The sequence below is a fragment of the Salvelinus alpinus genome, chromosome 2, assembly GCF_045679555.1.
Source record: "Salvelinus alpinus chromosome 2, SLU_Salpinus.1, whole genome shotgun sequence".
Classification (NCBI taxonomy): Eukaryota; Metazoa; Chordata; class Actinopteri; order Salmoniformes; family Salmonidae; genus Salvelinus; species Salvelinus alpinus.
Window position 1 is genome coordinate 10,134,433 of NC_092087.1, and position 20,086 is coordinate 10,154,518.

Here is a 20,086-nt window from a genome sequence, read left to right on the forward strand (position 1 = left end):
AGTTGTGGCAAAATGGCTTAAGGACAACAAAGTCAAGGTATTGGAGTGGCCATCACAAAGCCTTGACCTCAATCCCATAGAAAATGTGTGGGCAGCACTGAAAACGCGTGTGCGAGCAAGGAGGCCTAGAAACCTGACTCAGTTACACCAGCTCTGTCAGGAAGAATGGGCCAAAATTCACCCAACTTATTGTGGGAAGCTTGTGGAAGGCTACCCGAAACGTTTGACCCAAGTTAAACAATTTAAAGGCAATGCTACCAAATACTAATTGGGTGTATGTAAACTTCTGACCCACTGGGAATGTGATGAAATAAATAAAAGCTGAAAGAAATCATTCTCTCTACTATTATTCTGACATTTTACATTCTTAAAATAAAGTGGTGATCCTAACTGACCTAAAACAGGGAATATTTACTGGGATTAAATGTCAGGAATTGTGAAAAACTGAGTTTAAATGTATTTGGCTAAGGTGTATGTAAACTTCCGACTTCAACTGTATGTATATTCCTCGTGCTTTTAGCCTAGGTAGCCTATAGTTTTGGTATGTATTTACACTGACTTGTCTTGTGTTTGTTTTTATTGTTTCGTTGTCAGTCTTGAGAGTTTTTACGAAACATATTCCTATTTAATATGTATTCTAATAAATACAAATGTCATAAATTCACTTGACTTGCCTTTTACTTTCTGTTTGTGCTCTAGACAGGGTTATTGTAGAAGACTTTGTGACGACTGCTGATGTAAAAAAAGGACTTTATAAAATACATTTTGTTTATTCATTGCTAGGTTTGCAAATTGCGTCTGACCCTGGAGAACCTGGTGGAGATGCATAGGAAGGTGAACCAGGGGAAGCCTGAGACCAGAGGTCCAGAGGAAACACAACGCCCCCATCAGGTCCACCTCCCCATTCTCTCCCCCGAGGAATCAGAGGAGGAGCTGGAGGAGGTTGAGGTGAATTAATTGATTGAATTTATTAGATACCGTAAAACTTCAATTGAACACAGTCTCAAGTAGCCGCCTGTCCCTTTTAAACGTTTACAGGCGAAGTGAAGGCAGGTAAGGGTTGTTAAAGGCCCAGTGCAGTCAAAAACTAGATTTTCCTATGTTTTAAATATATTTCCACACTATGAGAATGGAATAATACTGTGAAATTGTGAAAAATTATGATAATGCCCTTTTAGTGTAAGAGCTGTTTGAAAAGACCGCCTGAAATATCAGCCTGTTTTGGTGGAACAAAGTTTTTGCCTTCCATGGTGACATCACCATGAGGTAAATTAGCTAATCAACTAGCGTTTCAACATTTTATTGAGGAAAAGCTATGTGTGTTAAGGAAATAGAAGCCTGTCTCTAAGAAGTGCCTGTTGTGTTCAGTGATTGAAGCAAATATAAGCCCTGGGCTATTAATTGAAGTTTTACGAGAATTAAAAGTAGTAGGCTGATTGAGGATAAAAACACAACAATGCCCGGAGGGTTATTTCCATTGTGGTCCTCATATGAACAAATACAATGAATGCATGAATGAATGAATGAACGAATGAACGAATGAATGAATGAATGAATGAACGAATGAATGAATGAACGAACGAACAAACAATTGAACGAATGAATGAAGGTGAATGAACGAACAAATTAATTAATGAATACTTTAATGTCCCACAGGGCAATTTGGTTACAGGCATACCTGTCATACATATAACATAACACATTACATCTCTTCAGGTGTAAAAGAGAATGTGTTGTAAGTAAACATCTCCTCAGGTGGTAGAGAAGCAGAGGAGAACCAGGAGACGTTCCATCCTCGTGCAGAAGACCCAGAAACGAATCCCCGTGAAGATGGCCGAGTCCAGGTCGTGGACAGACCATGTGGAACGCTACAGCTCAGACATGACGTTGGAGGCGGACAAGTTGATGAAGACTCGCATGGTGGGAGTGAACCACATCTTCCACGTGGAATCCCAGAGGTAATGTCTGCATCGCAAAGGGCACCTTTTCTATTCCCTATATAGGACATTACCCATAGGGCCCTGGTCAAAAGTAGTGCACTATAAAGTGAATAGTGTGTGAGGCACATTGTGGACGAAGGAGACCCAGGGATCTGTACTCAGATCAAGGTTCAAGAGGGGATCATGTCAGGACAGTTGATCAGTGGTGAGTATAATGTCAATAGGTGGTTCATATAGTTAAACTTGTTGCTTGATTTAACGCTTTTGGTTTTTGATTTAACGCTGCAAGACGTTTTACTTTGCCTCTCTAGGTTTCTTCCTAGGTTCCTTCCATCTAGGGAGTTCTTCCTGGTCACTGTGCTTCTGCTTCTGTTTCTACTTGTTCTAGGGTTTACCGGGGTTTAGGCCGGGTAACTGTACAGCACTTTGTGACAACTGCTGATGTAAAAAGGGCTTTATAAAATAAATGATTGATTGACTAATTGATTGATGGATTGATTGATTGAAGGATTGATTGATGGATTGATTGAAGGGTTCACTTCCTACAGGTGCAACTTGAAGCTGCTCCACCAGGCTGTGGTGAACAGGCATATCTCCCCACAGCTCTACCGCATGGTGAAGGACATAATCATCCAGACACTTAGCAGTGTGGAGAACAGACTACTCTGTCTTATCAGGAGGTTCATAAGGCACAAGGCTCTGCAGCACGTCAGGTACTATAGGCTGGCTGGCTGGCTGGCTGGGTGGGTGGCTGGCTGGGTGGGTGGGTGGGTGGGTGGCTGGCTGGTTGGCTGGCTGGCTGGGTGGATTGATGGATGATGGATGGGTGGCTAGTCGGTTGGTTGGTTGGTTGTCTGGTTGGCTGGCTGGTTGGTTGTCTGGCTGGGTGGATTGATGGATGATGGATGGGTGGCTAGTCGGTCGGTTGTCTGGTTGGTTGTCTGGTTGACTGGCTGGCTGGGTGGATTGATGGATGATGGATGGGTGGCTAGTCGGTTGGTTGGTTGGTTGTCTGGTTGGCTGGCTGGTTGGTTGTCTGGCTGGGTGGGTGGATTGATGGATGATGGATGGGTGGCTAGTCGGTTGGTTGGTTGGCTGGCTGGCTGTCTGGTTGACTGGTTTGCTGGCTGATTTAGTACCTGTCTGGCTTTAACATAGTTTGGTCCTAAAATGGCCTCTAGGTAGTTGTAGTGCAGTGGAGGCTCCTCAGAGGAGGAAGGGGAGGACCATCCTCCTCAGTGTAAAACATTAGTAAAACATTTAAAAAGTTATCATTTTTAGATAGAACGTAACTAAATATAATCACGTCAACAAATAATTGATTAAAACACACTATTTTGCAACGGAGGTCTACAGTAGCCTCAACAGCACTCTGTAGGGTAGCACCATGGTGTAGCCAGAGTACAGCTAGTTTCTGTCCTCCTCTGGGTACATTGACTTCAGTAAAAAACAGAGGAGGCTCATGGTTCTCACCACCTTCTATAGATTTACATAGGTTGGAGGATGTCCTCCGGAAGTTGTCATAATTACTATCAGAGCTCTTGCAGCATGAACTGACATGTCTTCCACCCAATCAAACGATCAGATAATGAATCTAGTACTGAAAGCATAAGCTACAGCTAGCTAGCACTGCAGTGCATAAAATGTGGTGAGTAGTTGACTCAACGAGAGAGAAAGACAATAGTTGAACAGTTTTCAACAAATTAATTTCTTACAAAATGAAGGAGAAGCAAGAGAGAGATAGAGAGAGATTGTCATTTTTTCTCCAGTTTCACTTAGCTAGCAAATGCAGCTAGCTAGTTTAGCCTACTCAAACACCCTGCTCAAACAGAGGGATGCTATGTTAGCTAGCTGGCTATGACTTTCCAACACAACACTGGAACTCTTCCAAGTCAAGGTAAGCTTTTGGTATTACTAATTTATTGCCACCGGAGACCGCCGTTGTAACTACTTACTGACTATACACTGTAACTTTACTGCATGATTGTAGTGGGTTTACTAACGCATTAGTTCGATTAGCTATGTTGACTAGGACATTACTTTAGCTAATATGGTGACAACGATGTAGGCTGTATGTAGCGGTTATGGCATGGTTTAGCTTGGAAAGGTTTTTTCGCCTGGTCACATACAGCTTTGTGTTGTTCATTGAAGTCCAAAAGCGAAGGGAAAAGGTGAGAGGAGGAGAGTGCATAGATGCTAGAAGGAATACAACGTGGCTGCTATGAAAGTGAACTGTGTTTATGCGTGATCAGGGGTGTATTCATTACGCCGATTCTGTTGAAAAACATTTCTTAAACGGAAGCAAACAGAATGAAACGGGGATAAATGTACCTGAATTTGTCCAATAGAAACTCTCGATTGCGACTGTTGGACTAATGATTACAGCCTAGATCAGCTAGATGCACTCAAGAGTGTGCAAGGTGGTATTGAATGTGTCACTGTCTGTCCATGTATCACTGTCTGTCACCTCAATTTTTTTCTCTCAACCTTTTTTGCACCAAGTTGTAAACTTTCATTCATAGGCTAGGTTGTAGCAACCTCGTGATGGGTATAGGGCACATGTTTGTATCATGTAGTAGCCTAAACCTATCGCTGTTACATTGAACTGAGTGTATGGAATATGAATGAGTCATCCAATATGATGTAATATAAATAAGGCCAAACTCATGAAAACAAAATCATGTTGTTGTATTGAACTATGATACTTGTTTGAAATTGGTCAAATCTAAACGATAACTACAAATTATTTTTTATTACAAAACAGAAACAATCTGAATGCTAGACTGCTCTTGGCGCGTGACATGAACGATGGACAGGCGGCCAAGGACTTGTACAAGTCCCTACAAAGACTGGACGTGCACCAATCTACTATGACGAGGCAGTGGTCTGAGAAGCAAACTTCCATTGAACTGACACGGACCAGATGCCTGGCACACATGCTCTACCTCTTCAGTCAGGTAAGGAGGACTCAATGTGGTTGAGGGGTAGACGTTAATCCAGAAATATAAATAGGAATTTTTAGGAGGGAACATGTTTTTGTGTACTTCACTCTACTCTACACTACACTACACTACTCTACACTACTATACACAACTATACTCTACACTACTGTACACTACACTACTATACACAACTCTACACCACACTACTCTACTATACTATACTATAGCCCACACCGCTATACTCTACACCACTATACTCCACGTTACTATACTCTACACTACCATTCTGCTATACCCTACACTACTCTACTCCACACTACTATACTCTACTCTACTGTACTCTACACTACTCTACTATTCCATCCACTGCTCTACACTACTATACTCTACACTACTATGCTCTACACTACTCTACTCCACACTACTATACTCTACTCTACTGTACTCTACACTACTCTACTATTCCATCCACTGCTATACACTACTATACTATACACTACTATGTTCTACACTACTGTACTCTACACTACTCTACTATTCCATCCACTGCTATACACTACTATACTCCACACTACTATACTCTACTCTACTGTACTCTACACTACTCTACTATTCCATCCACTGCTATACACTACTATACTATACACTACTATGCTCTACACTACTATACTCCACAACACTATACTCCACACTACTATACACTACTCAACACTACTCTGCATTAATATACTCTACACTACACTACTATACTCCACACTACTATACTACTATACACTACTCAACACTACTCTGCATTAATATACTCTATACCACTATACTCCACACTACTATACTACTATACACTACTCAACACTACTCTGCATTAATATACTCTATACCACTATACTCCACACTACTATACACTACTCAACACTACTCTGCATTAATATACTCTATACCACTATACTCCACACTACTATACTACTATACACTACTCAACACTACTCTGCATTAATATACTCTACACTACTATACTCCACACTACTATACACTACTCAACACTACTCTGCATTAATATACTCTACACTACTATACTCCACACTACTATACTCCACACTACTATACTACTATACACTACTCAACACTACTCTGCATTAATATACTCTACACTACTATACTCCACACTACTATACTCCGCTGTACTCTATACTCTACACTACTGTACTCAACTACAGTGGGGAGAACAAGTATTTGATACACTGACAATTTTGCAGGTTTTCCTACTTACAAAGCATGTAGAGGTCTGTAATTTTTATCATAGGTACACTTCAACTGTGAGAGAAGGAATCTAAAACAAAAATCCAGAAAATCACATTGTATGATTTTTAATTAATTAATTTGCATTTTATTGCATGACATAAGTATTTGATACATCAGAAAAGCAGAACTGAATATTTGGTACAGAAACCTTTGTTTGCAATTACAGAGATCATACGTTTCCTGTAGTTCTTGACCAGGTTTGCACACACTGCAGCAGGGATTTTGGCCCACTCCTCCATACAGACCTTCTCCAGATCCTTCAGGTTTCGGGGCTGTCGCTGGGCAATACGGACTTTCGGCTCCCTCCAAAGATTTTCTATTGGGTTCAGGTCTGGAGACTGGCTAGGCCACTCCAGGACCTTGAGATGCTTCTTACGGAGCCACTCCTTAGTTGCCCTGGCTGTGTGTTTCGGGTCGTTGTCATGCTGAAAGACCCAGCCACGACCCATCTTCAATGCTCTTACTGAGGGAGGAGGTTGTTGGTCAAGATCTCGCGATACATGGCCCCATCCATCCTCCCTTCAATACGGTGCAGTCGTCCTGTCCCCTTTGCAGAAAAGCATCCCCAAAGAATGATGTTTCCACCTCCATGCTTCACGGTTGGGATGGTGTTCTTGGGGTTGTACTCATCCTTCTATTCCTCCAAACACGGCGAGTGGAGTTTAGAGCAAAAAGCTCTATTTTTGTTTCATCAGACCACATGACCTTCTCCCATTCCTCCTCTGGATCATCCAGATGGTCATTGGCAAACTTCAGACGGGCCTGGACATGCGCTGGCTTGAGCAGGGGGACCTTGCGTGCGCTGCAGGATTTTAATCCATGACGGCGTAGTGTGTTACTAATGGTTTTCTTTGAGACTGTGGTCCCAGCTCCCTTCAGGTCATTGACCAGGTCCTGCCGTGTAGTTCTGGGCTGATCCCTCACATTCCTCATGATCATTGATGCCCCACGAGGTGAGATCTTGCATGGAGCCCCAGACCGAGGGTGATTGACCGTCATCTTGAACTTCTTCCATTTTCTAATAATTGTGCCAACAGTTGTTGCCTTCTCACCAAGCTGCTTGGCTATTGTCCTGTAGCCCATCCCAGCCTTGTACAGGTCTACAATTTATCCCTGATGTCCTTACACAGCTCTCTGGTCTTGGCCATTGTGGAGAGGTTGGAGTCTGTTTGATTGAGTGTGTGGACAGGTGTCTTTTATACAGGTAACGAGTTCAAACAGGTGCAGTTAATACAGGTAATGAGTGGAGAACAGGAGGGCTTCTTAAAGAAAAACTAACAGGTCTGTGAGAGCCGGAATTCTTACTGGTTGGTAGGGGATCAAATACTTATGTCATGCAATAAAATGCAAATTAATTACTTAAAAATCATACAATGTGATTTTCTGGATTTTTGTTTTAGATTCCGTCTCTCACAGTTGAAGTGTACCTATGATAAAAATGACAGACCTCTACATGCTTTGTAAGTAGGAAAACCTGCAAAATCGGCAGTGTATCAAATACTTGTTCTCCCCACTGTATACCCCACACCACTCTACTTTACTCTACTCTAATATACTCTACACTGCTATACTCTACACTGATATACTCTTTACTACTATACTCTACACTACATTGCTATACTGTACTCTACACTGCTATACTGTACTCCACACTACTCAACACTGCTATACTGTACCCCACAGTACTCTGCTATACCCCACATGACTACACTCTACACTACTATACTCCATACTACTACTCTTTCCTCAACACCACTCTGCACCAATATACTCCACATTGCTCTACACTACTATACTCCACACTGCTATACTCCACACTGCTATACTCCACACTACTATACTCTACACTACTATACTCTACACTACTATACTCCACACTACTATACTCTACACTACTATACTATACTCTACACTACTATACTCTACACTACTATACTCTACACTACTATACTCCACACTACTATACACTACACTACTATACTCCACACTACTATACTCCACACTGCTATACTCTACACTACTATACTCTACACTACTATACTCTACACCACTATACTCTACACTACTATACTCTACACTACTATACTCTACACCACTATACTCTACACCGCTATACTCTACACTACTATACTCCACACTGCTATACACTACACTACTATACTCCACACTACTATACTCCACACTGCTATACTCCACACTACTATACTCTACACTACTATACTCCACACTACTATACTCCACACTACTATACTCTACACCGCTATACTCCACACCAATATACGTCACACTGCTATACTCTACACTACTATACTCTACACTACTATACTCTACACTGCTATACTCTACACTACTATACTCCACACTACTATACTCCACACTGCTATACTCCACACTACTATACTCTACACTACTATACTCCACACTACTATACTCCACACTGCTATACTCTATACCGCTATACTCCACACCGCTATACTCTACACTACTATACTCCACACTGCTATACTCTACACTACTATACTCTACACTGCTATACTCTACACTACTATACTCCACACTACTATACTCCACACTGCTATACTCCACACTACTATACCCTACACTACTATACTCTACACTACTATACTCTACACTGCTATACTCTACACTACTATACTCTACACTACTATACTCTACACGACTATACTCTACACGACTGTACTCTACACTACTATACTCTACACTACTATACTCCGCACTACTATACTCTACACTACTATACTCTACACTACTATACTCTACACTACTATACTCTACACTACTATACTCCACACTACTATACTTCACACTGCTATACTCCACACTGCTATCCTCCACACTACTATACTCCACGCTACTATACTCCGCACTGCTATACTCTGCACTACTATACTCTGCGCTACTATACTCTACACTACTATACTCCACACTACTATAGTCCACACTACTATACTCTACACTACTATACTCTACACTACTATACTCCACACTGCTATACTCTACATGACTATACTCCACACTACTATACTACTATACACTACTCAACACTACTCTGCATTAATATACTCTATACCACTATACTCCACACTACTATACTACTATACACTACTCAACACTACTCTGCATTAATATACTCTATACCACTATACTCCACACTACTATACACTACTCAACACTACTCTGCATTAATATACTCTATACCACTATACTCCACACTACTATACTACTATACACTACTCAACACTACTCTGCATTAATATACTCTACACTACTATACTCCACACTACTATACACTACTCAACACTACTCTGCATTAATATACTCTACACTACTATACTCCACACTACTATACTCCACACTACTATACTACTATACACTACTCAACACTACTCTGCATTAATATACTCTACACTACTATACTCCACACTACTATACTCCGCTGTACTCTATACTCTACACTACTGTACTCAACTACAGTGGGGAGAACAAGTATTTGATACACTGACAATTTTGCAGGTTTTCCTACTTACAAAGCATGTAGAGGTCTGTAATTTTTATCATAGGTACACTTCAACTGTGAGAGAAGGAATCTAAAACAAAAATCCAGAAAATCACATTGTATGATTTTTAATTAATTAATTTGCATTTTATTGCATGACATAAGTATTTGATACATCAGAAAAGCAGAACTGAATATTTGGTACAGAAACCTTTGTTTGCAATTACAGAGATCATACGTTTCCTGTAGTTCTTGACCAGGTTTGCACACACTGCAGCAGGGATTTTGGCCCACTCCTCCATACAGACCTTCTCCAGATCCTTCAGGTTTCGGGGCTGTCGCTGGGCAATACGGACTTTCGGCTCCCTCCAAAGATTTTCTATTGGGTTCAGGTCTGGAGACTGGCTAGGCCACTCCAGGACCTTGAGATGCTTCTTACGGAGCCACTCCTTAGTTGCCCTGGCTGTGTGTTTCGGGTCGTTGTCATGCTGAAAGACCCAGCCACGACCCATCTTCAATGCTCTTACTGAGGGAGGAGGTTGTTGGTCAAGATCTCGCGATACATGGCCCCATCCATCCTCCCTTCAATACGGTGCAGTCGTCCTGTCCCCTTTGCAGAAAAGCATCCCCAAAGAATGATGTTTCCACCTCCATGCTTCACGGTTGGGATGGTGTTCTTGGGGTTGTACTCATCCTTCTATTCCTCCAAACACGGCGAGTGGAGTTTAGAGCAAAAAGCTCTATTTTTGTTTCATCAGACCACATGACCTTCTCCCATTCCTCCTCTGGATCATCCAGATGGTCATTGGCAAACTTCAGACGGGCCTGGACATGCGCTGGCTTGAGCAGGGGGACCTTGCGTGCGCTGCAGGATTTTAATCCATGACGGCGTAGTGTGTTACTAATGGTTTTCTTTGAGACTGTGGTCCCAGCTCTCTTCAGGTCATTGACCAGGTCCTGCCGTGTAGTTCTGGGCTGATCCCTCACATTCCTCATGATCATTGATGCCCCACGAGGTGAGATCTTGCATGGAGCCCCAGACCGAGGGTGATTGACCGTCATCTTGAACTTCTTCCATTTTCTAATAATTGTGCCAACAGTTGTTGCCTTCTCACCAAGCTGCTTGGCTATTGTCCTGTAGCCCATCCCAGCCTTGTACAGGTCTACAATTTATCCCTGATGTCCTTACACAGCTCTCTGGTCTTGGCCATTGTGGAGAGGTTGGAGTCTGTTTGATTGAGTGTGTGGACAGGTGTCTTTTATACAGGTAACGAGTTCAAACAGGTGCAGTTAATACAGGTAATGAGTGGAGAACAGGAGGGCTTCTTAAAGAAAAACTAACAGGTCTGTGAGAGCCGGAATTCTTACTGGTTGGTAGGGGATCAAATACTTATGTCATGCAATAAAATGCAAATTAATTACTTAAAAATCATACAATGTGATTTTCTGGATTTTTGTTTTAGATTCCGTCTCTCACAGTTGAAGTGTACCTATGATAAAAATGACAGACCTCTACATGCTTTGTAAGTAGGAAAACCTGCAAAATCGGCAGTGTATCAAATACTTGTTCTCCCCACTGTATACCCCACACCACTCTACTTTACTCTACTCTAATATACTCTACACTGCTATACTCTACACTGATATACTCTTTACTACTATACTCTACACTACTCTACATTGCTATACTGTACTCTACACTGCTATACTGTACTCCACACTACTCAACACTGCTATACTGTACCCCACAGTACTCTGCTATACCCCACATGACTACACTCTACACTACTATACTCCATACTACTACTCTTTCCTCAACACCACTCTGCACCAATATACTCCACATTGCTCTACACTACTATACTCCACACTGCTATACTCCACACTGCTATACTCCACACTACTATACTCTACACTACTATACTCTACACTACTATACTCCACACTACTATACTCTACACTACTATACTATACTCTACACTACTATACTCTACACTACTATACTCTACACTACTATACTCCACACTACTATACACTACACTACTATACTCCACACTACTATACTCCACACTGCTATACTCTACACTACTATACTCTACACTACTATACTCTACACCACTATACTCTACACTACTATACTCTACACTACTATACTCTACACCACTATACTCTACACCGCTATACTCTACACTACTATACTCCACACTACTATACTCCACACTGCTATACTCCACACTACTATACTCTACACTACTATACTCCACACTACTATACTCCACACTACTATACTCTACACCGCTATACTCCACACCAATATACGTCACACTGCTATACTCTACACTACTATACTCCACACTACTATACTCTACACTACTATACTCTACACTGCTATACTCTACACTACTATACTCCACACTACTATACTCCACACTGCTATACTCCACACTACTATACTCTACACTACTATACTCCACACTACTATACTCCACACTGCTATACTCTATACCGCTATACTCCACACCGCTATACTCTACACTACTATACTCCACACTGCTATACTCTACACTACTATACTCTACACTGCTATACTCTACACTACTATACTCCACACTACTATACTCCACACTGCTATACTCCACACTACTATACCCTACACTACTATACTCTACACTACTATACTCTACACTGCTATACTCTACACTACTATACTCTACACTACTATACTCTACACGACTATACTCTACACGACTATACTCTACACGACTATACTCTACACTACTATACTCTACACTACTATACTCCGCACTACTATACTCTACACTACTATACTCTACACTACTATACTCTACACTACTATACTCTACACTACTATACTCCACACTACTATACTTCACACTGCTATACTCCACACTGCTATCCTCCACACTGCTATACTCCACGCTACTATACTCCGCACTGCTATACTCTGCACTACTATACTCTGCGCTACTATACTCTACACTACTATACTCCACACTACTATAGTCCACACTACTATACTCTACACTACTATACTCTACACTACTATACTCCACACTGCTATACTCTACATGACTATACTCCACACTACTATACTCTACACTGCTATACTCCACACTGCTATACTCCACCCTACTATACTCTACGCTGCTATACTCCACACTACTATACTCTACGCTGCTATACTCTACACTAGTATACTCTGCACCACTCTACACTGCTATACTGCAATCTACACCACTACACTATACTCTACACTACTCAACTCTACACTACTATACTATACTCTACACTGATATACTGTACTGTACTCTACACTGCTGTACACAACTATACTCTACACTGCTATACTGTACTGTACTCTACACTACTCTACACGACTATACTCTACACTGCACTGTACTCTACACTACTCTACACGACTATACTCTACACTACTATACTCTACTATGTACCCCTATACTCCACACTACTATACTCTGCTATACACCACTATACTCTGCTATACACTACTATACCCAACATTACTCCGCACTACTCCACTCTACTCTACTCTACACGACTATACTCCACACTACCACACTCTGCTATACACTACCATACTCTACGTTACTCCACACTACCACACTCTGCTCTACACCACTATACTCCACACTACTATACTGTACACTGCTATACTCTGCGCCACTCTACTGTGCTCCACTATACTATACTCTACATTACTATACCCTACACTGCTATACTCCACACTACTATACTCTACACTGCTATACTCTACACTACTATACTCCACACTGCTATACCCTACACTGCTATACTCTACACTACTATGCTACACTTCATTACTCTGTGCAACTCTATCTCAACAGCTGAGAGTGGACTACAACTTGCATCTGGCCGCTCCGGTTCCATGCAACACCAGCCAGGAGCTGCCCCATCCCATCATGACGGTGGTGCCTACCAAACTACAGTGGTCTCTGAGGCCCAGTCCCAACTCCAATCTTCCATCATCCCTGTCACTGGCACGTCTAGCCCCATCTTCACTCCAAACCCCACCATCCACACACCTATACCCACCTACACACCTCGCTTCGCCTGCACACGCACACCCGTCGTCATTGGTACACCATCCCCCACCTTCCCTGGTACACTTACCTCCACCTTTACCTGAGACATACCCATGGAGCAGTGTTCACAGGTAGGCTACACGCAAACACACCACATCATTTAGCTCAGTGCTTTTGTTTACTCTTTGTTTTATCTCGAAGTCAGTTGAACTTTCTTCAAAGTTTTCAATCTCTAGATAGAATCCTCTAATAATAATTTCTCCAAATATCAAGTACATCATGAGGCAGAAACTAAGAGTTAACTTTCTCCATCATGTGCCAAGACCACCACCTGTATCAACTACTAACACACCTAGTCCTGTATCCCCCAACCACATCAACTACTAACACACCTAGTCCTGTATCCCCCAACCACATCAACTACTAACACACCTAGTCCTGTATCCCCCAACCACATCAACTACTAACACACCTAGTCCTGTATCCCCCAACCACATCAACTACTAACACACCTAGTCCTGTATCCCCCAACCACATCAACTACTAACACACCGAGTCCTGTATCCCCCAACCACATCAACTACTAACACACCTAGTCCTGTATCCCCCAACCACATCAACTACTAACACACCTAGTCCTGTATCCCCCAACCACATCAACTACTAACACACCTAGTCCTGTATCCCCCAACCACATCAACTACTAACACACCTAGTCCTGTATCCCCCAACCACATCAACTACTAACACACCGAGTCCTGTATCCCCCAACCACATCAACTACTAACACACCTAGTCCTGTATCCCCCAACCACATCAACTACTAACACACCGAGTCCTGTATCCCCCAACCACATCAACTACTAACACACCTAGTCCTGTATCCCCCAACCACATCAACTACTAACACACCTAGTCCTGTATCCCCCAACCACATCAACTACTAACACACCTAGTCCTGTATCTGCTGTATCTGCTGCTAACACTGTCAACAGAACATTCCACACAGAGCACCATGTAATCATCTGCTTCCTGTCTCTCTCTCTCTCTCTCTCTCTGTGTTTGTGTGTGTGTGTGTCATAGCGAAAAAGAACAAGGCAAGATGAAGACGCTGTGGCAGGCAGACAAGACTCTGCGCTGCATGTGGCTGGCCAGGAAGATCCCAGCCGGGCCCTCTAGCATCCGCTGTATCCCACGCCTGCTGGAGATGGACGTCAACCGAGGAAGAGTCAACGCAATGCGCACCCTGCACGCTAGGTAAGATGGTGGACTGTTTGTTCCACGGATTTAAACCAGAATTACCCTCTAGGGGATATATTTCTTTTTGGGGAACACACTGCACACCCCGCAGGCTAGATTAGGCATGCTACCATGCCCCAGCGTCAAATTGCAGACAACGCTCTTCACCCCAGGTCCTGGGGACTACCTCAGTGGGTTTAGGACGGTTATTATTCCTAACCCAGACCCAATAATAAACATACCAGGACCCAGGACACATACAGTAGATGATGTTGCTCTATCATAGGATGACCGGAGTGCTGAATCAGATATTTCTGGATGGAGCAGATGAGGACAGGGATGTGGAGTCGAAGTTTCACCCATCAGATCAATAAATCACTGTATCACCACTATAGTCAGTTGTTTTCCCTCTTGGCTTCCTGTCATTGTTTTGTGCAGATTAGAGTTTCTCTGCAGTGAAATGGTATTGTTCCTTCATATCTATAACCACCTTTTATTGAGATCACTTTATAAAGTGTAAAGACAACAACAAAAATATTGTAAATGCAGTTTCGTAATAAAAAAAAGAAATTACATTTGAAGCGGTACGTTTACAAATGTGATATGATTTGGTTTTGCATTAATTTACAAATTGTCTTGAATTTACAAAACAATATAACTCAGTGGAGAATGTCTGAATTTAACCAATAGAACATTCTAATGCGTGAAGAATTGCGTCCCCTGGCATGGAAGTCTTGACACCGAGGTAATGCAGAATGCTGTCCATGTCATTTCAGTTCACACAGTCTTGTATAACTAGCCTTGTGGGGACACAAAATTCAGTCCCATTCAAAATCCTATTTTCCCAAACCCCTAACCTTAACCCTAAACCTGACCCTAGCTGCTAAACCTAACCCTAGCTGCTAACCCTAACCCTAACCTTAACCCTAAACTTAACCCTAGCTGCTAACCCTAACCCTAACCTTAACCCTAAACTTAACCCTAGCTGCTAACCCTAACCCTAACCTTAACCCTAAACCTGACCCTAGCTGCTAACTTTAACCCTAAACCTAACCCTAGCTGCTAACCCTAACCCTAACCTTAACCCTAAACCTAACCCTAGCTGCTAACCCTAACCTTAACCCTAAACTTAACCCTAGCTGCTAACACTAACCCAGTGGTGTAAAGTACTTAAGTAAAACTACTTTCAAGGACTACTTAAGTAATTTATTTTTTGTATTTGTACTTTACTTTATTAATTTTTGACAACTTTTACTTTTACTTCTCTACATTCCTAAAGAAGATAATGTACCTTTTACTCCATACATTTTCCTTGTCACACAAAAGTACACGTGACATTTTGAATGCTTAGCAGGACAAGAAAATGGTCCAATTCACGCACTTATCAAGAGAACATCCCTGGTCATCCCTACTGCCTCTGATCTGACGGACTCACTAAACACAAATGTTTTGTTTGTAAATTAAGTCTGAGTGTTGGAGTGTGCCCCTGGCTATCCGTAAATTTTAAAAACAAGAAAATGGTGCTGTCTGGTTTGCTTAATATAAGGAGTTTGAGGAGTTTAATATAAGGAGCTTTTACTTTTGATACTTAAGTACATTTTATCAATTACATTTACTTTTAATACTTAAGTATATTTAAAACAAAATACTTTTAGTCATTTTCTATTAACGTATCTTTACTTTTACTGAAATATGACAATTGGGTACTTTTCCACCACTGCCCTAACCCTAACCCTTACCCTAACCCTAACCTTAGCCCTTACCCTTACCCTAACCTTAGCCCTTACCCTTTCCTTAATCCAAAAACCTAACCTTAACCCTAAACCTAACCTAATTCTAACACTAATTCTAACCTTAACCCTAAACCCCCTAGAAATAGCATTTGACCTTGTGGGGACTAACAAAATATCCCTAGTTGATCAAAATGTTTTTTTGTTTACTATTCTTGTGAGGACCTTTGGTCCCCACTACTATAGTTAAACACATCCATAGATACACAATCCATCCATACATGTTCCATCCAAACAGTAAGCACGTTTTCTACTACTACTACCTCTTGTTTATATTCCACCTTTAGATCTTGTTTCCTGACAGGATTCTATCAACGAATCACACTCTCAAAGGGCGTCTGTTTTAGCCAAGGATCAAAGGCAAGGTTTACAAGCTGGGTTTGTCCCCCGACACCAAGTTCAACGTGGAGGGTTGAACAGCTGGGATTACTATTGAGACTCAGCCCATGTCTCAATCCCTGGATGAAGCAGGCAACTCAATGACGTAGGTTCAGACCTAGTTGCTGCAGGACCAGGATCGGGGTGTCACCAACTCCCAGAAGCTATCCTGTTGAGAGAGATCACACACACACACACCGTTTAGAAAAGCATTGTCACTTGTTTGGAAAACATTGCCACTGTTTTTGTGGTTTAATTTACTGCAGTGGGCTAAATCCGGGTTACACAGAGTGTTCCTTGGTAGTCTTTAAATAAATCTACTTTGAAAGAAAAGTATACACCTCACACACTTATAAAAAGAAGACGTCTGTACCATGTCAGATATAGAGTTGAAATGTATTACATTTTGAGTTTGTATCCCAATATTACACTTTATATACATGACAGAAGACTGAAATAAAATAAAACCGTTTGACATAAAAAGTTATGTTTATTTATTTCGAAATTATAAAAGATATCCATATCCACACGCTAACACGTGTGGCCTGTTGGTGTGTGTGTGGGAGGGTTTTGTGTGTGTGTGACGATGTGTGGGTGTTTGCTTGCATCTGAGACTAGTGGGAAAGTGACAAGGACAGAGAAAAACTGAAACAGAGAGAGACTACTTTGTGTATTTGCGCCACAGTCAGATTAATGTATTTTACGAGGACTAACAACACTATCATAACGTTGTACTGGGTACTGCAGTACTGCAGTGCTATCATAACCTTGTACTGGGTACTGCAGTACTGCAGTGCTATCATAACTTTGTACTGCAGTATTGCAGAGCTATCATAACTTTGTACTGGGTACTGCAGTATTGCAGTACTATCATAACCTTGTACTGGGTACTGCAGTACTGCAGTGCTATCATAACTTTGTACTGCAGTATTGCAGAGCTATCATAACTTTGTACTGCAGTACTGCAGTGTTTTCTAATCCTGCAGCAAGAGGAAATGTGAATCATTTTGTGGATTAATGGGCATTTCTATGAGCGTTGGCTAATGTCTGATAACGTTGTACTGGATCGTTCATAGTTATCTGGCTGTGATACGTAACCCAGCGTAATATATGTAAACATATGGTATATAATGTCTGTGGGTGATACCTACCCCAGTGCGAGGACAGTGTATCTGGGCGTACCACTCCTGGCAGTACAGACACACCATGACCCCTTGGCCAATGAACAGACAGGTCCACATCATGATGTTCCACACAGGACTCTTCCTCTTGTCGTTCAGAGTGAAGTTGAACGCCACTGAGAGAGAGAGAGAGAGAGAGATCATCAAACTATTTTCTGTTGTCAAAACAAATCATTTCAAGTTACAGTGTATCATCACAGAGGTATTCTTGAATGCATATTAAAGGGACTAGACTTAATCTATGTCTGGGAAACTGGCCAATATAGTCTATGGCTCTGGATCATCTCTGATGACAGTGTAGAGGCAGAACATGTGTGTGTGTCTGTGTGTGTGTGTGTGTGTGTGTGTGTGTGTGTGTGTGTGTGTGTGTGTGTGTGTGTGTGTGTGTGTTGTGTATGTGTGTGTGTGTGTGTGTGTGTGTGTTGTGTGTGTGTTGTGTGTGTGTGTGTGTGTGTTATGTGTGTGTGTGTGTGTGTGTGTGTGTGTGTGTGTGTGTGTGTGTGTGTTGTGTGTGTGTGTGTGTGTTATGTGTGTGTGTGTGTGTGTGTGTGTGGCTCACCTCCGAAGAAAGCGAAGAGACAGAACATTACTGGGTAGAAGAATCCGAAGCCCAGGGTGAAGACATATTCATGGACCAAGGCCGACACGGCGAACACTGACAACATGGCTGCCGTACGGAACTTCCTTCTGGACAGCTACAGTCAGGGGTTACAGGTCAAAGGTTAGGGGTTGGACAGGGTCACAGAGACGAGTGGACATACACAATGAACATGACACTAGTTGTGTTCAAAATAACACCCTATTCCCTTTATAGTGCACAACTTTTAACCTGACGTAGGTAATAGGGTATCGTTTGAGACACTTCGTCTCTCTATATAAAAAGCCTTCACTTGTACTGAGACTCATTTTAAAGTAACTTCTTTAACCGTGAAGCAAGTCCACGTAATGTCTTTGTATTTCTGTTCATTCGCCATTCCATTCAAACATTCCATAAGCCTGCGCCAGAGAGGAAGAGGCGGTTAATACATATAATGGAGAATCTATGCCTGCACTAATTTCCAATTGCACACACCAAAATGCTAATTGTCTTCAAATTACATTTTATTAGTCACATGCGCCGAATACAACTGGTGTAGTCCTTACAGTGAAATGCTTACTTACGAGCCCCTAACCAACAATGCAGTTTAAAAAAAAAATACGGATAAGAATAAGAAATAAAAGTAACAAATAATTAAAGAGCAGCAGTAAAATAACAACAGCGAGACTATATACAGGGGGGGTGCCAATACAGAGTCAATGTGCGGGGGCACCGGTTAGTTGAGGTAATATGTACATGTAGGTAGAGTTATTAAAGTGACAATGCATAGATGACAACAGAGAGTAGCAGTGGTGTAAAAGGGGGGGGCACTGCAAATAGTCTGGAGAGGTCCTGGATGGATGGCAGGAAGCTTGGCCCCAGTGATGTACTGGGCCGTTCGCACTACCCTCTGTAGTGCCTTGCGGTCGGAGGCCGAGCAGTTGCCATATCAGGCAGTGATGCAACCAGTCAGGATGCTCTCGATGGTGCAGCTGTAGAAGCTTTTGAGGATCTGAGGACCCATGCCAAATCTTTTCAGTCTCCTGAGGGGGAATAGGTTTTGTCGTGCCCTCTTCACGACTGTCTTGGTGTGCTTTGACCATGTTTGATTGTTGGTGATGTGGACACCAAGGAACTT

General features: G+C 42.0%; 2 protein-coding genes across 11 annotated transcripts in view; one reads left to right on the forward strand and one right to left on the reverse strand.

Moving 5' to 3' along the window:
* The first annotated feature begins 787 nt into the window (after positions 1-787).
* Positions 788-15,896, forward strand: LOC139553751 (uncharacterized). Its single transcript, XM_071366388.1, has 5 exons — positions 788-948; positions 1,756-2,653; positions 4,705-4,897; positions 13,586-13,914; positions 14,867-15,896. The coding sequence occupies exons 2-5, from the start codon at positions 2,553-2,555 to the stop codon at positions 15,042-15,044; spliced, it is 801 nt and encodes a 266-aa protein (XP_071222489.1). The 5' UTR covers positions 788-948; positions 1,756-2,552; the 3' UTR covers positions 15,045-15,896.
* The window catches only part of soat2 (sterol O-acyltransferase 2), a 28,366-nt gene continuing 23,779 nt past the window's right edge, over positions 15,500-20,086 (reverse strand). For 2 of the 10 annotated variants that reach the window (XM_071366375.1, XM_071366332.1), the window contains exons 13-15: positions 18,931-19,066; positions 18,342-18,487; positions 15,500-17,359 (exon numbers count right to left, since the gene is read on the reverse strand). In XM_071366375.1, the coding sequence (XP_071222476.1) occupies positions 17,309-17,359; positions 18,342-18,487; positions 18,931-19,066 (333 nt within the window). In that variant the 3' untranslated portion in view covers positions 15,500-17,308. The remainder of the gene's footprint in view (positions 17,360-18,341; positions 18,488-18,930; positions 19,067-20,086) is intronic. The other 8 variants (XR_011670719.1, XR_011670720.1, XR_011670715.1 and 5 more) reach the window with 8 other exon arrangements.

What these genes read in the sequence shown, in the direction of transcription:
- LOC139553751 (XM_071366388.1), top strand. Translation starts at nt 2,553, where the DNA reads ATGGTGAAGGACATAATCATCCAGACACTTAGCAGTGTGGAGAACAGA. An exon ending in AAGGCTCTGCAGCACGTCAG is followed by an intron (nt 2,654 to 4,704) that starts GTACTATAGGCT and finishes ATTACAAAACAG; the next exon opens with AAACAATCTGAATGCTAGAC. An exon ending in CCATGGAGCAGTGTTCACAG is followed by an intron (nt 13,915 to 14,866) that starts GTAGGCTACACG and finishes TGTGTGTCATAG; the next exon opens with CGAAAAAGAACAAGGCAAGA.